We start from the raw sequence: 23213 nt of genomic DNA, 5'->3' as shown, positions 1-23213 counted from the left end.
ACAACAAAAGTCACTACCAATCCACTTGAAATTGCCTGAAACGTACTCCTAACAGGTTTTTGGGGGAACAATTTTTTTTTCATAACTACCAATTTTTTTTTCGTCACTACCAATTTTTTTTTCGTCACCAATTCTTTTTTCGTCACCAATTTTTCTTTCGTCACTACCGAAACGGAAAAAAAAATAACAAAAAAAGTCACTACCAATCCACTTGAAATTGCCTGAAACGTACTCCTAACAGGTTTTTGGGGGAACATTTTTTTTTTCGTCACTACCAATTTTTTTTTCGTCACCAATTTTTTTTTCGTCACTACCGAAACGGAAAAAAAAAATCACAAAAAAAGTCACTACCAATCCACTTGAAATTGCCTGAAACGTACTCCTAACAGGTTTTTGGGGGAACAATTTTTTTTTCATCACTACCAATTTTTTTTTCGTCACTACCAAATTTTTTTTCGTCACCAATTTTTTTTCGTCACCAATTTTTTTTTCGTCACTACCGAAACGGAAAAAAAAAATCACAAAAAAAGTCACTACCAATCCACTTGAAATTGCCTGAAACGTACTCCTAACAGGTTTTTGGGGAACAATTTTTTTTTCATCACTACCAATTTTTTTTTCGTCACTACCAATTTTTTTTCCGTCACCAATTTTTTTTCGTCACCAATTTTTCTTTCGTCACTACCGAAACGGAAAAAAAAATAACAAAAAAAGTCACTACCAATCCACTTGAAATTGCCTGAAACGTACTCCTAACAGGTTTTTGGGGAACAATTTTTTTTTCGTCACTACCAATTTTTTTTGTCACCAATTTTTTTTCGTCACCAATTTTTTTTTCGTCACTACCGAAACGGAAAAAAAAAAATCACAAAAAAAGTCACTACCAATCCACTTGAAATTGCCTGAAACGTACTCCTAACAGGTTTTTGGGGGAACAATTTTTTTTTCGTCACTACCAATTTTTTTTTCGTCACCAATTTGTTTTTCGTCACTACCGAAACGGAAAAAAAAAATCACAAAAAAAGTCACTACCAATCCACTTGAAATTGCCTGAATCGTACTCCTAACAGGTTTTTGGGGAACAATTTTTTTTACGTCACTACCAATTTTTTTTGTCACCAATTTTTTTTTCGTCACTACCGAAACGGAAAAAAAATATCACAAAAAGTCACTACCAATCCACTTGAAATTGCCTGAAACGTACTCCTAACAGGTTTTTGGGGGAACAATTTTTTTTTCGTCACTACCAATTTTTTTTTCGTCACCAATTTTTTCGTCACCAATTTGTTTTTCGTCACTACCGAATCAAAAAAAAAAATTCACAAAAAAAGTCACTACCAATCCACTTGAAATTGCCTGAAACGTACTCCTAACAGGTTTTTGGGGGAACCATCTTTTTTTTTCGTCACTACCAATTTTTTTTGTCACCAATTTTTTCGTCACCAATTTTTTTTTCGTCACTACCGAAACGGAAAAAAAAATCACAACAAAAGTCACTACCAATCCACTTGAAATTGCCTGAAACGTACTCCTAACAGGTTTTTGGGGGAACATTTTTTTTTTCGTCACTACCGAAACGGAAAAAAAAAATCACAAAAAAAGTCACTACCAATCCACTTGAAATTGCCTGAAACGTACTCCTAACACGTTTTTTGGGGAACAATTTGTTTCTCGTCACTACCAATTTTTTTTTCGTCACCAATTTTTTCGTCACCAATTTTGTTTTCGTCACTACCGAAACGGAAAAAAAATTCACAAAAAAAGTCACTACCAATCCACTTGAAATTGCCTGAAACGTACTCCTAACAGGTTTTTGGGGGAACAATTTTGTTTTCGTCACTACCAATTTTTTTTTCGTCACCAATTTTTTCGTCACCAATTTTTTTTTCGTCACTACCGAAACGGAAAAAAAAGTCACTACCAATCCACTTGAAATTGCCTGAAACGTACTCCTAACAGGTTTTTGGGGGGACAATTTTTTTTTCGTCACTACCAATTTTTTCGTCACCAATTTTTTTTTTGTCACTACCGAAACGGAAAGAAAATTCACAAAAAAAGTCACTACCAATCCACTTGAAATTGCCTGAAACGTACTCCTAACAGGTTTTTGGGGGAACATTTTTTTTTTTCGTCACTACCAATTTTTTTTTCGTCACCAATTTTTCCGTCACCAATTTTTTTTTCGTCACTACCGAAACGGAAAAATAAATTCACAAAAAAAGTCACTACCAATCCACTTGAAATTGCCTGAAACGTACTCCTAACAGGTTTTTGGGGGAACAATTTTTTTTTTCGTCACTACCAAATTTTTTTTCGTCACCAATTTTTCCGTCACCAATTTTTTTTTCGTCACTACCGAAACGGAAAAATAAATTCACAAAAAAAGTCACTACCAATCCACTTGAAATTGCCTGAAACGTACTCCTAACAGGTTTTTGGGGGAACAAGTTTTTTTTCGTTTCGGTAGTGTCACTACCGAAATGAAAAAAAAATTGTTCCCCCAAAAACCTGTTAGGAGTACGTTTCAGGCAATTTAAAGTTGATTGGTAGTGACTTTTTTTTTGGTCCCTAACATTCATCGAGCTGTGGACTTAGTGATTTTTTAATGGTGTCACTACCGAAACGAAGTTTAATCCGAAAAAATCACTAAGTGTGGAGGCCAAAATTGTTCCCCCAAAAACCTGTTAGGAGTACGTTTCAGGCAATTTAAAGTTTTTTTGATTTGATTTGAAAATTTTATTGGAGGATAAACCCCTTGAGATGCAGCATCTCGTCTTCCAGGGGGTCCTCAGGCACAACACACAAACATTGATACAAAACAATCACGTAACATTCAACAACAACAAAACATACACATATAGGGCTCTCACACCATCCCAGACCAGTCTACATCTCTTACGCCATAATAAAAATAATAGTAATCAAAATAATAATAATACAAATACAAATTAAAAAATAAAATAAAATAATAATAAAACAATCAATTATGAAAAATAATAATAATAATAATAATAAATAAAATAAAATAAATCAAAAGCAAGAACAGTTAGATTTTAGGGAATCAAGCAGAGTTATTTTGAAAACAGAAAAAGAAATAATTGATCTAAGTAAAGTGGATAAATTGTTCCAATCAGAAGGTGCTTTAAACTTAAACGAACGTCTCCCAATTTCTTTGTTTATACCGACAGGTACTTCAAAAGCAGGTTGTTGAGTATGTCTTAAAGGGTATCTTGAATTGAACGGACGTAAAATATCTTTCAGATAAGAAGGATAATTAAAGTAAATACATTTAAAAACAAAAAGCAACCAATGAAAATGTCTCCTATCCTGAGGAGATAACCAGTTTAACGTATCATACAGAACACAATGATGTGTACTGTAAGGACACCTGAGTACAAATCTACATATATTATTGTAAACTACATTTAACGAATGAAGATGTGTCCCAGAGGTGTTCTGATAAAGGATGTCACAATAGTCAATGATAGGAAGTAGAAGCTGCTGAACAATATGTTTTCTTATTTGAAAAGTAAAACAGTTTATTGATCTATACATTAATCTGAGACCATTATTTACTTTACTCCTAACAGAATCGATATGGGGCTTAAAAGAAAATTCAGAATCTAACCAAAGTCCTAAGTATTTGAATGTTTCCACTGTTTTAAGGGGAGAGCCATCTGTAAAACAAATAGATAATTCAGAGGATGTACGGTTAAGAAAGTACCGAGTACCAAACACCATACTGCACGACTTCTGCTTGTTTAATATAAGATTATTATTTAAAAGCCATTTTTGAACCAAATTAAATTCCGTTTGCAAGGAGCTTTGAATTTTATGTATATCACAATCAGATGTTGATTGGTAGTGACTTTTTTTTTGGTCCCTAACATTCATCGAGCTCTGGATTTTTTTTCCGTTTCGGTAGTGACACAATGGTGTCACTACCGAAACGAAAAAAAAAAAATTCCCCCAAAAACCTGTTAGGAGTACGTTTCAGGCAATTTAAAGTTGATTGGTAGTGACTTTTTTTTTGGTCCCTAACATTCATCAAGCTCTGGACTTAGTCATTTTTTTTCCATTTCGGTAGTGACACAATGGTGTCACTACCGAAACGAAAAATAAATTGTTCCCCCAAAAACCTGTTAGGAGTACGTTTCAGGCAATTTAAAGTTAAAGTTGATTTCGGTAGTGACACAATGGTGAAAAAAAAAAATACTCCACTACAAAGTACTACCAATCAACTCTAAATTGCCTGAAACGTACTCCTAACAGGTTTTTGGGGGGACGATTTTGGCCTCCACACTTGGTGATTTTTTCGGATTTAACTTTCGTTTCGGTAGTGACACAAAAACGTTTCGGTAGTGACACAATGGTGGGAAAAAAAATTACTCCACAACAAAGTACTACCAATCAACTCTAAATTGCCTGAAACGTACTCCTTACAGGTTTTTGGGGGGACGATTTTGGCCTCCACACTTTGTGATTTTTTCGGATTTAACTTTCGTTTCGGTAGTGACACAAAAACGTTTCGGTAGTGACACAATGGTGAAAACAAAAATTACTCCGCTAAAAAGTACTACCAATCAACTCTAAATTGTCTGAAACGTACTCCTAACAGGTTCTTGGGGGGACGATTTTGGCCTCCACACTTGGTGATTTTTTCGGATTTAACTTTCGTTTCGGTAGTGACACAAAAACGTTTCGGTAGTGACACAATGGTGGAAAAAAAATTACTCCACTACAAAGTTTTGGGGGGACGATTTTGGCCTCTACGCTTAGTGATTTATTTGGATTTAACTTTCGTTTCGGTGGTGACACAAAAACGTTTCGGTAGTGACACAATGGTGAAAACAAAAATTACTTCACTACAAAGTACTACCAATCAACTCTAAATTGCCTGAAACGTACTCCTAACAGGTTTTTGGGGGGACGATTTTGGCCTCCACACTTAGTGATTTTTTCGGATTTAACTTTCGTTTCGGTAGTGACATAAAAACGTTTCGGTAGTGACACAATGGTGAAAAAAAAATTACTCCACTACAAAGTACTACCAATCAACTCTAAATTGCCTGAAACGTACTCCATTGAACAACAGCACACAGCTTTGCACACAGCACACATAACAACTGTGCTATGTGTGCTGGAGAGGCTAGACAAGACCAAAATGAATTTGTTTGAAGTGACTCGTTAATCTTTAGCATTCTCGAACGAAAGACTTTATTCTAGTCAATGAGACAAGGACCTCTATATTAAAATCCACCTCACCTGGAGTTGTCTACGATGTGCTGAACCAACTTGTCCAGGACTTTCTCGAAGAGGGCGGTGCGAACCCAGATGTGTCTGATGGCCTGAGCGGAAAGGGGCTGGGGTGAGCGGCTGGATGATGTGGAGCCCTGCCTCCTGAGCGGTTCATGACCAACACTCTGGGCTCTCCTGCAGCATTAAGGGCAAAGGTCAAGACAGAATGGGTCCATCAATACACACAATATATGGAATGCATCTACACCTGGATTCCCCCTAGAACTGATTTATAGCAACTACTGAATGGAATAGAAAACCAGCAGTGCCAGAGGACATGGGTCTAACTGATCTGGAAGCCCTCATGACAAATATTTAATTGGCCTTTTAACTGCCAGATGCCTCCGGCCCATGAAGATTCAGTGCTGTTGTCAGTGGAGTGCCAAGTGTCCAAGTGATCAGCAAAAACTTCAACATGGTTATTGTGATTACAAAACGAACAGGCAATCAATGTAAAGCAAGTGAACGCTGTTGATGGCACAGTGCGGGCTATGAGAAGGGTACATCAGTGTGGGCTGTCTGTGAGGAGGGTAGTCTGGCACAGCAGTGTGTCTCTGATCTTAGTGAGAGTATCAAGAGTAGTGGTGTATTATGACGAACACACTCTTACAATATCCTCTACAACACAATCAGACACATCCACTTCAACTTCCACTTCAATCACCAAATTATGTGTATGTGCTTGCTGAAGAGAGTGTGTGTGATTGTGTGTGTAAGTGTGTGTGTGTGTAAGTGTGTGTGTGTGTGTGTGTGTGTGTGTGTGTGTGTGTGTGTGTGTGTGTGTGTGTGTGTGTGTGTGTGTGTGTGTGTGTGTGTGTGTGTGTGTGTGTGTGTGCCGCAAAGACATTTTTTATAAAATTAAAATCACAACAGACATTCTAAGGTTATGGAATTTCAAGGAAACAAACACAAACATTAGCAGACTGTTGACAGAGGTGGAATTATAATGCAAGCGCTTTGTCAACAGACCAGTTTAAATTCTGAAACCATTTAAAGGATCTACATCATGAATTTAAAAAATAATAATAATATTTAATATCATATTGTTTTTCAAACGTTTTTCAAAAGGTTTGAGCCTAAATCAAGATATACTCCTCAGATATACTCATTCCAACTAACTTCTCTCTGGCTTATAAAGCACTTTCACCTGCAATACCACATTGTCCTGTTTGGCACGGTGTGCTATTGAGCCAGTTTGAATGCATGTTATCTCCTGGTTCTGTGTGGAAAAAGTAAACAAACAAAAAAAGAAAGAACAAAAAAAAGGAAAAAACATATTTTCTTTTTTTTTTTTTTGGTTGGAACTGAAAAACGTGAGGGATTGTACCCTGACGTGACGTCACGTCAGGGTGCAAATCAGTTTGGCCTGTTTTGAGACCAATTTACAGAAAACCCCAGATTTGCTGTGAAAGCATGAGTGTTCAAACTGGGGTATTTTTGGGGATAGAAGAGAGGTAGGGGAGACCAAAAACACAAAAAAAGAAGAAAAAGTAAAAATTCATGGTGTAGTCCCTTTAAGAGCAGAAGCAAATATAATTCTTAAAAATCCGGGGAGCTATGTACTGTATTGTTTTTCTGTGAAGAGAAGCATCATCTACATTCAGTATTAGTACACAACGTTACTTCAAAGAATTGATCAGTTGGATCTGAAATAACCTTTGAGGGAAGCCATTTTCCTGCTAAAAATGTAACTCATTTCAAGGGTTTTGAGGTTTATTGAGACATAAATGATATAATATGGCTCTTGCTAAACATCTGTTCATATAAATGTAACCACAGCATCATCTGTGTTTAATTAGGGAGATCATTACATGTATCAATGAGTTCAAACATCTGTTTCCTGTGCAGTGTATTGCTGTACAGCACCAAGCAGCATCTCATGGTTTAGGCTCTAACAAAATGTCAACAAATGTCAACATATAACCGGCGGTGGCTGGTGATTACATCCTGAGTCAATGTGAATATGACAAGGAATATGCCATGATGATTAATCTGCTGGGACATTTACATGATCTGAATTTCAATTCTTCAAGCCTACCCCCAAAGCGCATGCTCACCCCATCCCTTATTTAACTACAGTCCTTATCCTACCCACAAGTTATCTACATATTTACACTAGTACCTGAGATAAAACATATGACGAAGGTGCCTGAGCTTAGCAGCAATGTATACTGTGCATGATATACTTATGGACGTTGGTTAAGGTGCTTAGAGAAAGAAATATATATATATATATATATATATATATAGTCATATTATACCAGGTTGCTTATTTCTCTCACTAAACATGGCAACGTGATTAAATCCCATATGGTTGCTTATTTCTCTCACTAAACATGCCAATGTTTTTAGATCCCATATTCTGAGAGGACATTGAGCAACAGCGCCACTTACCATAGAGTTACATACAGTGACCGAACACAGTATTGTGGGTCGTCTTTAGATCCCATATTCTGAGAGGACATTGAGCCCTCATTGGCTAAAGGACCAGCCAATGAGGAAAAAGTGACACAAAAGTCAGGACTAGCGAGTGTAGATGTAGACCAGGTTTTGCAACCTGGTAAAAAGTCAGTGCGTTATACATGGGATTAAGATGCAAAATGTTACCGTACCAAACACAGATTGGTTAAAATAACAGACACATATTTCTACTTATTTGTCATGTTCTCTCTTCTGCAATGCCTAAACTTCTTTTTATAAACCGTACGGTTTCACAATATTGTTTCTACATTAGTTTTGGTCCTAGCTATTACTTGCCCTGTTTCTGTGCGTCTGTGCGTGCGTGTGTGCGTGTGTGCTTCAGCAGGTGCTTTGCGTTTGCCTATGCGGATGGGTAAAAACACATGAAAATGTATCTTGTTATCAAAATAAAATACTAAATAATAGTGCCAAAGGATGTTTTACATTAAAATACATGTATTTTGTATTTTATAGAAAATACACTTCTCAGATATCTCTATCAGCAATGAATTGACAAGATGTCCTGTAGTGCTACACGCTCACAAATCTGGGACATGTTACAGAATTCATGTTCTGGATCATTTTTAAGAACAAACCCCTGTATCCACCTAGATTTGCGCAGCGTGTGCTCAATGTACTCGGCTGGATGACAAACTGTTGTCAGGGGATGTGAACTGAGTACATTTCATAAGTAGGATCTTCCTTGGGGAACAAACACGACATGCTTGTATGAACATGCTGATTCTCACATTGAAATGACCAACATTCCCTGTCCACATGTCCCATTGTGTGGTCAGACAAATCATCTCTGTTCAATATTATTCTCCCACAAAAAACATCCCTACGGCTTCAGCCACACCTGCACACTGGTTGCAGGCTGATAAATGCAGGTTGTGTAAACAGGCCGCCTGTTTTGTGCAGCCAGTGCAGTCTAAAAAACAATTGGAGGCGCATTGGCGCATAGAACGCATACATGCAAAATGTGCGCAACACACGGAAAGCCGACAAATGGCCAAAAAGACCATTTGCAAAAAGACGGCCACATAGGCAGAATCAAGTTAGTTGAGTTTTACTGTACCTTTTCCTTTGCTCTACTTTTCCCCTCATTTAGTATTCCAAACCCTTGGATATGGAATACTACTGTATATAAAATAAAATAAAAACATTATTTTTCACATCGCGATGTGTTGTGAGCTTGTAGATCTGCTATTTTCACTATATTTGAAATAAGTGGTTAATTCATAATGCACGTTTCCCTTCCTAGACACGTAGCAGAGTCAAAAGTACAATATTGGTCTTTGAAATGTAGTAGAGTGAAAGTCATCCAAAAATACATATACTCAAGTAAAGTACAGTTACAAAAAAGAAAAGTAAAATTAAATGCACTGTAACCAATGTTACTGTCCACCACTGGTGGTGGGTTTGTGTGTTTCTGCCTGAGGAAGTGTGGCATCAACAAAACGGAATCTTTGGCTCCCAAATTGATAACATGTCAATACTCAAACTGCTGACTGCAGCTGCAACGCAAGTCAGAGGTGCAGAGCATCTCAATCAATAAATGAATACAGATGATAGTCCTACTTAATACCTGATTTATACTTTGTTGCACGACACCGGTGCTCAATGAAAATAGCTTGCTGCAGGCTCAAAATGGAAGTTGTGAGTTTGTAGATCTGAAGATTTTGGGAAAAAAATTAACCTTGTGAAATGGGGCATTGTGTATAATACTTACTTTTACTTTTGGTACTTTAAGTATATTTTTATGCCAATTCTTTTATAGTTTTGACAAAAGTACAATTTTGAATGCAGGCCTTGTACTTGTAACAGAGTATTTCTATAACAATTTAGGCATTTAGCAGACGCTCTTAATCCAGAGCGATTTACAGTAAGCAAGGCAAACACAAGGTAATAGATCAAATGCATAGAGACAGTGTAGTGCCTCAGTAATCTAGGATCATAGGTAAACCAAGAACCTATCAGTCTAAACATTATAATATCAAAAAAATATATAATATGTACATTGAAACTATACAAACTATTGGATGCCAGGTCAACAAATGAACCTACAACATGCTATCTAAATTACATTTTAACCTTTGCATAAGAAGGCATGGTCGTCAAGGCTAGGGCAAGTGCTACGGGCTGAGGTAGAGTTTGAAGCGATGAGTCTTCAGATTACGGCGGGAAAATATATTGGGTTATTGTTACTTTTAGAAATAAATCGACGTATTTCTTCACCACTGGCTTGCCTCACACACATGCTGATTGAGACACACCTGCACAATTACATTGCACACGCACACTCATTTCAACACGCATGGGCATTTCACTCTCCTTACTGTATAAGACAGGCTGATAAGGCACAGCTGCGAACACATCATATACCGGAGCTCTGTCCTTCAGAGGAGCAGCTGGTTCCCCTATAGAAACCTTATACACTACGAACCAACACACAGCATCTCCACACCATATCATTGCCAATGTAGCTATTATTTAGTCACAATATCTTGTTAATATGTTTCATTGGTTCAAAATGTATAAAGCCCACATACACTTAACAAAAATAACAGATCTACAATCTCACAACGCATCGCATCATACTGTAGATCGGCTATTTTCACCGCTTCTGTGCGACAAACTGGTACAACGAACTAGGGCATTAATTTATGAAAAAAACGAAACGTTTTCTGCCCTATACAGAAACGATTTGTGCTACTGTATCTCTCTCTCTCTCTCTCTCTCTCTCTCTGTTTCTCTCCCTCTCTCCTCTCACCAACAGTAGCGTAACGAGGTTGCTAAGGCAACTGGAGTAAATGAGCAATGAAGCCCTGGGTGGGGTGATAGGCAAGAGGTGTGTGTGTGTGTGTGTGTGTGTGTGTGTGTGTGTGTGTGTGTGTGTGTGTGTGTGTGTGTGTGTGTGTGTGTGTGTGTGTGTGTGTGTGTGTGTGTGTGTTAAAATGTGTGCATAGATGTACAGCAGGGGTTTTCAACCGGTGGTCCGCGGACCACTCACCAGTGGTCCGCGGACCACCAGATCCAGGGACCAGGGACCAGGTCCAGGGACCACCTGCAACCAGGTATTGCAGGTGGTCCCTGGCCATGCATAAGAAAATAAAAAATAAACGTTTTTATTTTATTTTATTTCTAATAACTTACAGGAGTTCTTACTGTATGGTGTGTGTGTGATATGAAATGTGAGCTTACCATAATCACAGTAATCCTTAATCATATTCCATCATATTCAAACAAAATCACTGTATTTTATTAGATATTATATTGATATTATAGACATTTTCTCCAGCTCCCTGCGGTGCATGAACCCCCCACCACTATTGTGTGGGGTGGGTCTATGATGGACCCACCACACACAATAGTGGTGGTCCCCAGGTTGCTCTTAGTCAGGATGGTGGTCCCTGGGTCAAAATCAGTTGAAAACCCCTGATGTACAGTATAGATGTGTACATGAGCCTATTCAAGTGGTTTTATTTGTGACTCACTCATACAGGTAAAAGCAGCTAAATGTTGGTGTGGCATGCTAGATAACAACTAGAAGGGAGCGCATAACTCCACCAGGCTGGGTTGCCTGACCAGGTATAATCGTTTGGTTTGGTATAATAATCGTTTGGTATGTCCACCTTTTATTCTAACTTGTAGCACGACTAGCGAGAGTAAACTAATTGATTCGCATTATGCGGGGAACAAAAACAATGCGACGAAAACCGGAACACAATTCTTTTTTTCTAAACCGGATCACACGGGCCAGTTTAGAATGAATACCAGGCTTTCCTCCGCGGTGGTAAGGCTGGTGACAAGAGGTTAGCAGCCGTCAGAACCCGAGGAGGGGAAACAGCATTTCTATGAGGGAAAATGGCGTTTCTATGACATACTATGCATCTTTTGTATTTGTGGCAGAAGTTAAAGTGCTTTTGGAGGTGCACTATAAAGGCTCTTTGATATGCAATTCTAATTAAGGATGACTGGATGTTGCAATCATGATCCCACTCATTTTGGAAACCAATCATAGGCAAACAATAGAATATGAAAAATCTGAATGATACATGTTCGTCACCTGATCATGTGCAGCGATTTGTATGTGTTTTGGAGAAAATCTGAAGAAGAAAGAAAAGTGAAAATGTGAAAAATATATTTATATACTGTGTATATACCATAGACTGTATAAAAGAGAAGGACAAAGCCAGACCTCTGGTTTCTACAGACCGAAAATGAAGCCGATTGTTCGGGAATTTGAAATTCGCCATCTTTAATATATGCCAAAGAGCACGTCGGGAACAGGCACCGGAAAACAATCCCCAAAGAATGCTATTGGTCGGGTAGCTTGTCAATCAAGAGCGGGGAGGGGGGGGGGATGAATGCTATTGGTTGTGTAGCTTGTCAATCAAATCATCCCGCCCCTCCTAGAGCATAACCTACTTTGTCGTAAATTTTAAAATAAATGGGACCATCATTTTTTTTATCATGATGATTGAAAGGAGACTTTAAACTAGCAACTGGAAGCATATAGTATTTATGACAATGTTTATTAAAGGTATACGCGGGAGTTCAGAGGTAAATAAACACCAGCAGTACTTTTCCCCGACCACCAGGGGGTGACGCAGGAGGGAGTTCCATAGCTTTTTAAGGGATGGTGCCCCAAAACAGGTTGCTTTATTGGGATACAATATGCGGAAATTCCCGCCCTGCTGGTTCTCTGAATTTTTATTTTTAAATAGGCTCTTTCATGATAAATTGACCACATATATGAAGTTAAACAACTAAATTCTATCCACACGCTATCTTAAAAGTAAATTCTGTGCCTCAAAAACGAAGTTTGAGAGCGTTTTAAAACCGAAAGTAAACGTTCATACGGACACGGACGCGCACGGACGCGCACATGCGTGCGTTAATTTACGTCCCGGACATAAACATAGAACACATAAACATTAGGGAAAATGCGGATTTCAGAAGGAGGACTGTGTTTCAATGAAGGAAAACACCCCAGCATCATTATATAGTGGCTGATAGAGGGGAAAAAATGCAAAATATATATATATATATTTTTTTTAAATTTAGGCTTAATGTTCCCTACAATACCTTTAAGGTAAGAAAATTAAGTCTAAAGTTAAGTCAAAAACCCATACGCTTACATTGAGAGAATATTCTTTCTGACACCAGCAGGGGTAAAACGGCGAAACTACAGGCCATTCATATGAACCGTCTCTTCCGTATTGGAGTCAATGTAAAAATCTCAAGCTGACCCATTGGTATAGACAAATCCACAGACGCGTTGCCTGTAGCTGCCTGTAGGCGGCCATTGCTGCGGTGTCGCGTCCGCGGAGCGTTGACACCGCAGCAATGGCTGCGCGCAGGGCAGCGCTCTGTGGATTCGTGTATATATGTCACAGGGAAATTGGCATTCGTTGGGAAATTGGAAAGGTATGCTCGTTTTTAGGCACGGGGCTTCGGCGAGAGGCGGGGCGCGCGCGCGCGTGTGTGTGTGTGTGTGTGTGGTGGGGGGCTCTAGTCTAGTGTGGCTTGCATTGCCCTCTAGTGTTGGTTCTACAGAATTGCCTGGGGGGTTGAAAACGAGCGCTCCTTTTTCAATTTCCCTGTAACATATACAAACACATACATACACACACACGTGCACATACGGTACATACATACATGCATGCCTGCATGAGTTCTGGGTGGGGGGGTTATACTGTAATCTATGCGTTCTCTCTCAGGGGAAATAAAACACAGCCAGATTTATCACATCCCTAACACTCAACTGACCTCATCTAGCGATCACATAATGCATCTACAGAGCCTATCGGCAATTCTCCCTGATTCCGTGTGTGAGGGGGGTTATTAAATCAGCTAAAATGTGTAATATTAACAACAGTCAGTATTGCCTTGCGTATATGCCTCACTGTATGTGTCATGCACCTAGCATAGCCGATCTAGTGTACAAGCTCACAGCATGTCGCATCGTTGGTGCATGACTCCGCGTTGTACAACAAATTCTAGGTTTATGGTCAGGGAGGCTGTATCCCATTGAGCTGTCAGCTCAGACCAGACCTGACTCAGACTAATCTGAGTTCCCAGAAGTTTTCGCCAGCTCTGGCGAGGAACTTCTGGGCCAGAGCCCTGGTATTTGTGGGCGGGATGTAACTTACGCTCAGAATCTGAGCGGACACGCCTCTTACCGGTCTGAGAGCTGTGCAACTTGTCTAAAAAGTCCGACGAGAGGCAAACAGCAATACACAACAATGGCGGCCGAAATTTCTCAAAGGGAAATTGCTTCCCGTCGATCCTATTTAGATGCAACACCCACTGCATGTGGATCCCGCCCCCTTTTCTTCATTAGCTGTTGATTTGAATCACAACGCAGTGGCCGCGCCCCTGTTGTCCAGGCTCCAAGCCGAATACTCCCAGACTAGACTCAGACATGCTTGGGGATTTAGTGCAGTGTCTGGTTTAGTCCAATCAGATCACAGCTCTTTTTTAAACAGTCTCTCAGAGCCAATTTCACCGACACCCGCTTGGTCCTGCCTACATTTGAAAATTCTTCCCTGGTATTTTGATTAAAAACATTTATTATTATATTGTCTTTTATATCATCCGTGACGGAACCGCGATATGGAATTGTGGACGTTGGATTTTAGTTTCAGGTTCAGAACCTTTACCAGAATATAACCTAGCAACCCCAACCCCCCCCCCCCCCCCCCCGCACACACACACACACACACACACACACACACCACCACCACACCATTTGGAAGACTCGTGCTTTAGCCCTGGAGTTGTCCATTGTAGCCATGTGGCTTTGCCTAATGGACACCTAATGGACTTGCAAACAGCTTGGCTTGCAGCTAAGTGCCTGCAGACAAAGCAGTTCATCATATTGTGTGAACACACACACACACACACACACACACACACACACACACACACACACACACACACACACACACACGCACGCGCACACACGCACGCACACACACAGGGCTTATCACAGAGCGCCAACACAGCGCTTCAATAAACACTCCTGGCCAGACGTTGTGACTGCTGGCAACGTGATCATATTTCACACTGTATCATCTTTAGGATCAACTTCCTGCTTTACTGCATTTTGTCCTACTGTAACTGACGTACTATTAGCAGCTACATAAAAATCATAAATGGATAAAAAATGGTTGTAAAACTGTGCCACAGCTGCCTCTAATGTGCTGCTCATGTGTTACTCTATAATGCAGGGTTCACACTGACAGCTACAAAAGATAAAAAACTACAAATCGACACAGAGCATCCGTCAACGAGTTGCGGCTTAAGTGTTGGGCAACACGCTCGTTGACGTCATAAAGCGTACGTTCTGACGAGCAAGAATATAAAGGAAAATATAAAGCACAGGTCTCCGCCAGGTCAGGTAGGCTATTGTGGCCTCCTGGTGGAGCTATAATAGGCCAATGTGAAAAGGGTGCCATTTCTTCTAAGGCCTTTCACGGCAATCAGACACTGCATTCATGATTTGAGGCATTTTGTTCCAAAAATGTGTTTTGCTAAATTAGACCTGCAAACTTTGGAAGCCAATTAGGATGGAAAATTAAATATCGAACACATCCGTCTTGATCAAATGACTATAGAGATACTGTGTACTGATTTGCGGAAGGAGTAATAGCAAAAAATGTGTTTTAGAAAAGTCAGCCTCCTGGTGGCGCTCTAAAAGACGAATATGAAAAATGCAGGGCATAGGTTTTTCCTAGGCCTCTAGGGATTGTGCTTGCAAAGTTTCACGCAGATCGGTGCAGTTATACTGTAGGTAAAACGCGAATCTGCCTGTTATAGCGCCACCATGAAGCTTGAAAATTTTGAAAATGTTTGAGTGGCATTTCTACCTCGGCCTAGTGGGAATGTGCGTACACAATTTCATGGAAATCGCATGCTGCGTTGATTATTTTAGGCATTTTGTTCAAAACGAACCAATCCTGCAAACTTTGGAAGACAATCTTAGCCAATCAGGATGGAATATGGAAAATCTGACATATCCTTGTTGATCACATGACTATAGAGATACTGTGTAGTGCGGCTTTGGCATCCAGGGAGTGTGTGTGCACAGTTTTGCAGTGACCGGGCCAACAGTGGCAGAGATTAGCTGTTCACAGACAGACACACGGACACACGGACGGACGCACGGACGGGACGGACGCACGGACGGACGGACGGACGGACGGACAGACGGACATTTTCGGCCTGGCGGAGACAATAATTAGTTTTAAGCAGGAATTGTGTGGAGAGAGAAGGTGAGTGGAAATGGTATAATAACACTTGTTGTTTTGTAGCTGCTGGTATGAAGTGTCTGATGTATCTTCATGTCACTGGCTTCCTTTGAAAATTAATGGTAGACTGTAAGCTTTGTAGCTGCCTCTGGGAACACAGCATTATTACTATTATTGTGGTTGTGAAGTGTTGCAGGTGTTCTTGTCTTGTTGTAGTTGTAGGAGGTGTTGGCTGTAGGTGGTGGTGGTGATGTTGTTGTATATGTTGTTAGTGGTGTTGGTGTTATTGTAATTGTAAGTGGTGTTGTTGGTGTTGAAGTTATTGTTGGTTGGGTATGTGGTGGGGGCAGTTAGGTTACCAACCTGGTGAGCTCGGTCTGCTGTTGAAGCTGCTCCTGGACTTTGCGACACACATCTGCTGCCGTGGTATTGACCTTACCAACCTTGGTGAAGAGGGCAGCAATCTTGTCGCTGCGCAGGAAGCCAGCCGCCCGCCTCTTCAACATGTGACCCAGGCAGGCCTCGATGGCACCTGAGGCAGAAAGAGAACATTCAGAGATTAAAAGCAAAATAGCAAATAAGAACAATTGATATAAGAGAGAGAGAGAGAGAGAGAGAGAGAGAGAGAGAGAGAGAGAGAGAGAGAGAGAGAGAGAGACTTTATTAGCAGGATGTGGGGAAGATTAATATGGTATTGCTGAACACTTTTCTTTCAACACACTGTTCACAGGGGAGACAATGTCTTCTTGGGGGCGGGGTGGTGATGGTTAATAGACCTACTTTTTATTGAGTCAGGCTGCAACAGAGACCCCTGAAATGCGATTACCTAGGCGAACTCCACGCAGGCAGGTGAGATACAGTCAGACCTTTAAATATTTACAAGGTTGGAGCCAAAATCCTGTAACTGCCTGTTCCCTCCACGGGCCAGTGAGGGCCAGAGGCCCGCGGTTTTGTCTGTCTATTTTACGAGAGGTGGAAAAGCCTTCTAGCATTAACCCGTCGACTAGCAACCCCTGCTCCGTAGTGAATGTTGTGTTAATGCTTTGCAATGTGAGGCTTCAGACTGCAGTTGCAAGGTGTGTTCATTAAACAGAACAGACACAAGACAGACGCCCGCTGCAAAATGGAAGGTGCGTGTGAAGCTCTAGTAGACGCTGTGTGGAAGAGTTCCCCAGCCACTACCAAGGTTTATGGTACTGGCGTGTTTTACAGTATCTCTCCTCTCCTCAGTGATGGATGGCGGAGATATGGCCATGATATTAAAAAGCCAACTAAAGCATTGAAGGGGAGTAGGGGGTGATGGCAGAGAAGGGAGGCTGGCAGTGTTTTATTATGGTCATAGCCTGTGTATCTATTGTTGGACTAGCACTGTCTACCTGGAAGCTTGTCTACATACAGAACAATTGTGTGTGTGTGTGTGTGTGTGTGTGTGTGTGTGTGTGTGTGTGTGTGTGTGTGTGTGTGTGTGTGTGTGTGTGTGTGTGTGTGTGTGTGTGTGTGTGTGTGTGTGTGTGTGTGTGCGTGCGTGCGTGTGTGCGTGCGTGTGTGTACGCACGCACACGTGCATGCATGTGTGTGTTCTTACAAAAAATAGCAGGCGGATGCAGTGATAGGCAAAAAGACAAAAAGGCATACGGATAGATATAGACTAATCTGAGTTCCCAGAAGTTATCGCCAGCTCTGGCGAGGAACTTCTGGGCCAGAGCCCTGGTATTTGTGGGCGGGATGTACCTTACGCTCTGAATCTGAGCGGACACGCCTCTTACCGGTGTGAGAGCTGTGCAACTCGTCTAAAAAGTCCGACGAGAGGCAAACAGCAGTACACAACAATGGCGGCCGAAATTTCTCAAGGGGAAATTGCTTCCCGTCGATCCTATTTAGATGCAACGCCCACTGCATGTGGATCCCGCCCCCTTTTCTTCATTGGCTGTTGATTTGAATCACAACGCAGTGGCCGCGCCCCTGCTGTCCAAGCTCCGACGCTAACCCTCCCAGACTAGATATAGACAGACAAATCTCATAATGGTCCAGATCTGATCCTAATTGAATGGGACTGTCATTGTAATCAGCAACTGTGTGTGTGTGTGTGTGTGTGTGTGTGTGTGTGTGTGTGTGTGTGTGTGTGTGTGTGTGTGTGTGTGTGTGTGTGTGTGTGTGTGTGTGTGTGTGTGTGTGTGTTTTGAGTTCTGGCAGATTCAGGCCTCACCCTACCCCTCTGCCTGCGGCGGTGGTTTGGGTGCTTTCTGTGCCTCTGATGAATCTTCAAGTGCTTTCCATTTAGCAGTGACATGTTCTGTTAACTGTACAAACTGTATGTAGAAGAGGTAAAAGAGGATTTGGTCCAGAGTACAGACTCAGAAACACTACAGTAAGCATGAAATGAATGTTTTATATCATTACATTTCATTAATTCAGTCATTATGGGTAAACAGCGCATGCCGAACCATGCCGCCGGAACAACTAAAAGCTCTGGTAAATGTATCTAACTAGAGGTTTGGGCCGCTACATGGCCCTCACATCTGACTATAGTTCACCTACGTGGCACCACCGATCCGACCAATATATCTATGTCATAGTTTCGGGGGCTTTGTCAGAGTAACCGTTGTACCAGTCTGTCTGTGTCTCTTTTGTGCCGGAGATCTCTGCATTTGTCAGTCCTTGTCCCTTTTATGCCCATATATGGAGATCACTTAGGTCATCAGTATATGCCCATATATGGGCATGCCCCCTTTTGAGCCCATATATGGAGCCGACTGATGTTTGCGCCTGATGCCATGATGTCGTCATGATGATGTCACAATGAGTCATAGTGACGTGGCCGTGGATGGCTTATGGTTATGTTGTCGTGGTGACGTGGCCGTGGTTTGTTTATGGTTATTTCGTCAGGTGACGTGGCCATGGTTTATTTATGGTAATGTCAGAGTGACGTGGCCGTGATGACGTCACCACTCCCCATATATATGGTGAAGCAGTCACAGGGCCCTCAGTTTTCTCACCTGTGCTCGTAGAAGAACCATTTCGGTGCTGGTAAGCTTACAGTAACTGGTGCGCTACCAGAAGGAACTTTGACTTCAACGCTATTCCATTCTTCTAGAAACAGACGTAGAGGGTGCAGTGAGGGTAGAAGTTAGGGCTGGGAAATTTAGAACCTCTAACCGACTTAATCTTGCTAATATTCGATTAATCAAGAAGCAGGGTTTTCATTCATTACACAAATTGACGCACACAATTATAATAGATTTTTTATAATCGACTAAAGCGATTATTGTGATTAACCACTAAACCCTGTATTATACAGTACTTTGTTGTGCAATGCATGTGCAAAAATAATGAAAATAGCCGATGTACAAGCTCACAACGCGTTGCATCGCGGGCGTGTTGTTAGCTCGTTGATCTGCCATTTTCACTATTTAAAAAAATAATCATTTGTTTATTTTTCATGAAAATAATCATTCATTGTAATCAAGGCAAACGTTTGAAATAATCCTTAAGACATTAAGGTTAGGGATTGAATATAACTAATGGAAAGGCCGCACAAGCATAAGACAAAGTGATATGTTTGTGTGCGGGTGTGTGGTTGTGTGCGTGGGTATTTGCATGCATGCATGTGAGAGAGGAGTGTAGAGTGTGAGCTACTGTGTGAAGTAGCTGTCATGCTGGGTGGAAAACAAAGCGAAACAAACTCCCATTTGTGTGATTGTCTAATCGCTCAGTGCCCACTGGCTTCGCCTGCACGCATTCCATCTATCCATCCGCCCACTCCCTCCCTCACAAAGCCCTATTAAAAAGTAAGTATAATCTCATAAGGGCTTGGGCACAATTGCTCTGCATTCTGTCCAGTCTAACTTCATTGTATTTTGGTATCTATTGTCAATATCTAATTGTAGGATTTGGGATAGGACTTCTGTACATCTGACTAAAAGAACAGATTGAATGAACATTTCTGACTAAAAGAACAGATTGAATAAACATTTATCTTATCTCAGCTTATGGTGAATCGGACAGACGCACTAAAGGTGACTCACTACACTACAGTTGCAGTCATAGTCTGAAGTATGCCACGGTCCTTGAATGTCAAATACATCAGCTTGTGTTGTCCTTGTGCCACGAGTGCCATGAATATTTACTGTGTATTCACATGTCTCTGACCTATGTCACCAAAAAACTATTTATTTTCTAAATATTTTCCGTTATATCTCTATATTGTTTAAAAGGAGCACTTTATGCTCTTGGAAGGGTTGATGTACCCACTACCCACTATCAAGTTAATCATTTAAGCATCATCATCTGTAGCTGCGTTATGGGCTGCAAATCAGAGGCACTGCAAAATGAAAGTGACAGCAACTTTCTGTGACCATTAACAGCATGACCTTTCAGCTTGGGGAGTCCTAGAGATCTCTGCTAATTGCCTTGAAGTTGTTGGTGAGCGCCAAATGGAAAGATAAAGACTGAAGCTGACTCAGGATGGGGGACAGAGAGGGGAGAGGAATAAAGAGAGGTGTGGCTTCTTTTTTTGGTTGTGTTGTGCATATTTATTTTCATGAAAGAAATTGTATATATTCTCATGAAAGAAATGTTATATGTAAGAACCAGTCTGCTCTTTGTCTCTGTGTGAGTGTGTGTGTGTGTGTGTGTGTGCGCGCAAGTATCCACTGAACTCATTAGTAGATCCAATTAAGACACAGCTATTGTAATTACTGGTGGCAGTAATGCTTCCCTCTCAGTCGGTCGGTCAGTCGGTCGGTCTGTGCCTATCCAAAATGTCCTTTCAGTCTGTCTGTCTGTGCCTATCCAAAATGTCCTTTCAGTCTGTCGGTCTGTCTGTGTGTGTGCGTGTTTGTCTGTCTGTCTTACTGTGCCTATCCAAAATGTCCTTTCAGTCAGTCTGTCTGTTTGTCTATCTGTCGGTCTATTTGTCTTATTGTCCCTATCCAACATGTCCTTTCAGCCTGCCTGTCTGTCTTGCACCTCAGTCTCTCTCACTGTCAAAAGTTGTCTGTCCCTCTTCCTGCCTGTATTTTGCAACTATGAGAGTTTGTGTCCAACACTTATGAAACAGGAGTTGAACACACACACACACACACATGCCATGGAAGTCTCAAATACATGGAGGTTGCCATCATAAAGAGTGATTTGTTGATTAAGACATTCGCTCTGTTACCAACATAACATGCAGTAATACACAGTGCACAGTAAGCGCCTTTAAACAAAAATTACCCTCTGAGAAACCCAAAAGGCGATTGCAAAGCAACCACTTTTGGAAGGCGTGGAATGGATCAGAGTGCTTTTTCTGTTCAAGTTTTTGAGATGCTCTCAATACACAGACACTGGCCCTCATTTATCAAAGTTGCGCAGACCAAATAATTGGTGTACACCAAGATCACCACAATTGTCGGGATTTATTGTGACTTTGACTTGAGTGTACGGCACGCTCAGATCTTACGTCTGGTCTGAGGGTGTGTAGGATTTGTCTACACCTGTTTGTTCCATCGTAGACATGCGCAGCAGCATCTGACAGGCATCTAAACATGTATTCACTCCAAAAATGTATGAAAACAATTATTTTGTAAAGGCATACATCGATGATGTGTCATATGACGTGTTTACAATGTTACGTAATGTTAAGTAAGATGCCATTTAAACAGTGCTTATAAACAGTGCTTATGTTAAAGGTATTGTAGGGAACATTAAGCCTAAATTTAAAATATATATATATATATATATATATATATATTTTGCATTTTTTCCCCTCTATCAGCCACTATATAATGATGCTGGGGTGTTTTCCTCCATTGAAACACAGTCCTCCTTCTGAAATCCGTATTTTCCCTAATGTTTATGTGTTCTATGTTTATGTCCGGGACGTAAATTAACGCACGCATGTGCGCGTCCGTGCGCGTCCGTGTCCGTATGAACGTTTACTTTCGGTTTTAAAACGCTCTCAAACTTCGTTTTTGAGGCACAGAATTTACTTTTAAGATAGCGTGTGGATAGAATTTAGTTGTTTAACTTCATATATGTGGTCAATTTATCATGAAAGAGCCTATTTAAAAATAAAAAATCAGAGAACCAGCAGGGCGGGAATTTCCGCATATTGTATCCCAATAAAGCAACCTGTTTTCGGGCACCAATCCCTTCAAAAGTACCTCGCTATGGAACTCCCTCCTGCGTCACCCCCTGGTGGTCGGGGAAAAGTACTGCTGGTGTTTATTTACCTCTGAACTCCCTCGTATACCTTTAAGACATATGAGCGTATACATGCGAGAGGATTTGGGGATTTTATTATAATTTAACACATTGGGTGCCAGAATTTTATAATAACAGATTACGTTCGGTGCCAGAAATCTCACCGTTGCGCTGCGTTGTGCTGTTTAAATCTGTAGACTCCACGACGAGCGATCCATGAAAAAAAATGCGTGTAGGTTGCGCGATGCTCCTGGCTAAAGCCTGAAACAACAACATGTCTCATGCGAGTCACCATTGCAGAGCGATCGCGCATCGAGAATGACTCGTTTTGCCCACAGTAAAAAGTTAAGGAGATACAGAGGTTTTTAGCAAGGAGATATAATGGAAGCGGATGGGAGCGAGATTTTTTGGCACAGTGATCCATCTGTCTCTTACTTCTTAGAGTATTCATGGGTGATTCCAGGGCTGCGCTAGCCCCCCCTTGTGGAAAAAACGAAAAGGTAAAACAAACATACGTTTTTTAGGATTGTTGGCACTCCGCGGGTGTATTTGCATAACCGTAATATTACGGTTTTGGCACTCAATGTGTTAAGTGGGTTTGTACATTCCATTGATAAATGAGGGCCACTATGCCCCGTTATCGGTTATGGAGGCACCCAAACCCGACTCACACCAGTGTCCCTCCTACTCTTCGGCATGACAAAATAGTTACGTAATATTATTACATCGTATTCACTATATTTATCGTGTAGTTGCATTTTCTTAAAGGCAGACCTAATTAATATATCACTGATTCACCATTAATAAGCAAGTTGTGGCCCAATGTCCACGTTCCAGACGGAACAAGCCAGCAGCAGTGCTCGCCAATAGAGAGGTGACAGACGCTGATGAGAAACACAGACAGTTGTTCATCCGACAGCCTGTATTTTAATTTACCAACATCTATACCAGCTAGTTTAAATGTTATCAATATTCAGTACTTCAGTTAATTGAAGCCCGTTTCTGTCGTGG

At 40.9% G+C, this 23213-nt stretch overlaps 1 protein-coding gene across 3 annotated transcripts in view; it reads right to left on the bottom strand.

Annotated features, from left to right (window-relative positions):
- Positions 1 to 23213, bottom strand: part of sgsm2 (small G protein signaling modulator 2) — a 126342-nt gene that overhangs the window by 53721 nt on the left and 49408 nt on the right. For all 3 annotated transcript variants that reach the window (XR_014601379.1, XM_084065546.1, XM_084065547.1), the window contains exons 3-4: positions 16380 to 16548; positions 5266 to 5433 (exon numbers count right to left, since the gene is read on the bottom strand). Coding sequence is in view for 2 of the 3 variants with exons in the window: in XM_084065546.1 (XP_083921672.1) it covers positions 5266 to 5433; positions 16380 to 16548 (337 nt within the window). In the remaining variant the exon portion in view is untranslated. The remainder of the gene's footprint in view (positions 1 to 5265; positions 5434 to 16379; positions 16549 to 23213) is intronic.

Source organism: Gymnoscopelus microlampas, assembly GCF_963454915.1.
Source record: "Gymnoscopelus microlampas genome assembly, chromosome: 8".
Taxonomy (NCBI): Eukaryota; Metazoa; Chordata; class Actinopteri; order Myctophiformes; family Myctophidae; genus Gymnoscopelus; species Gymnoscopelus microlampas.
This window is presented reverse-complemented; position numbering and strand designations above follow the sequence as displayed.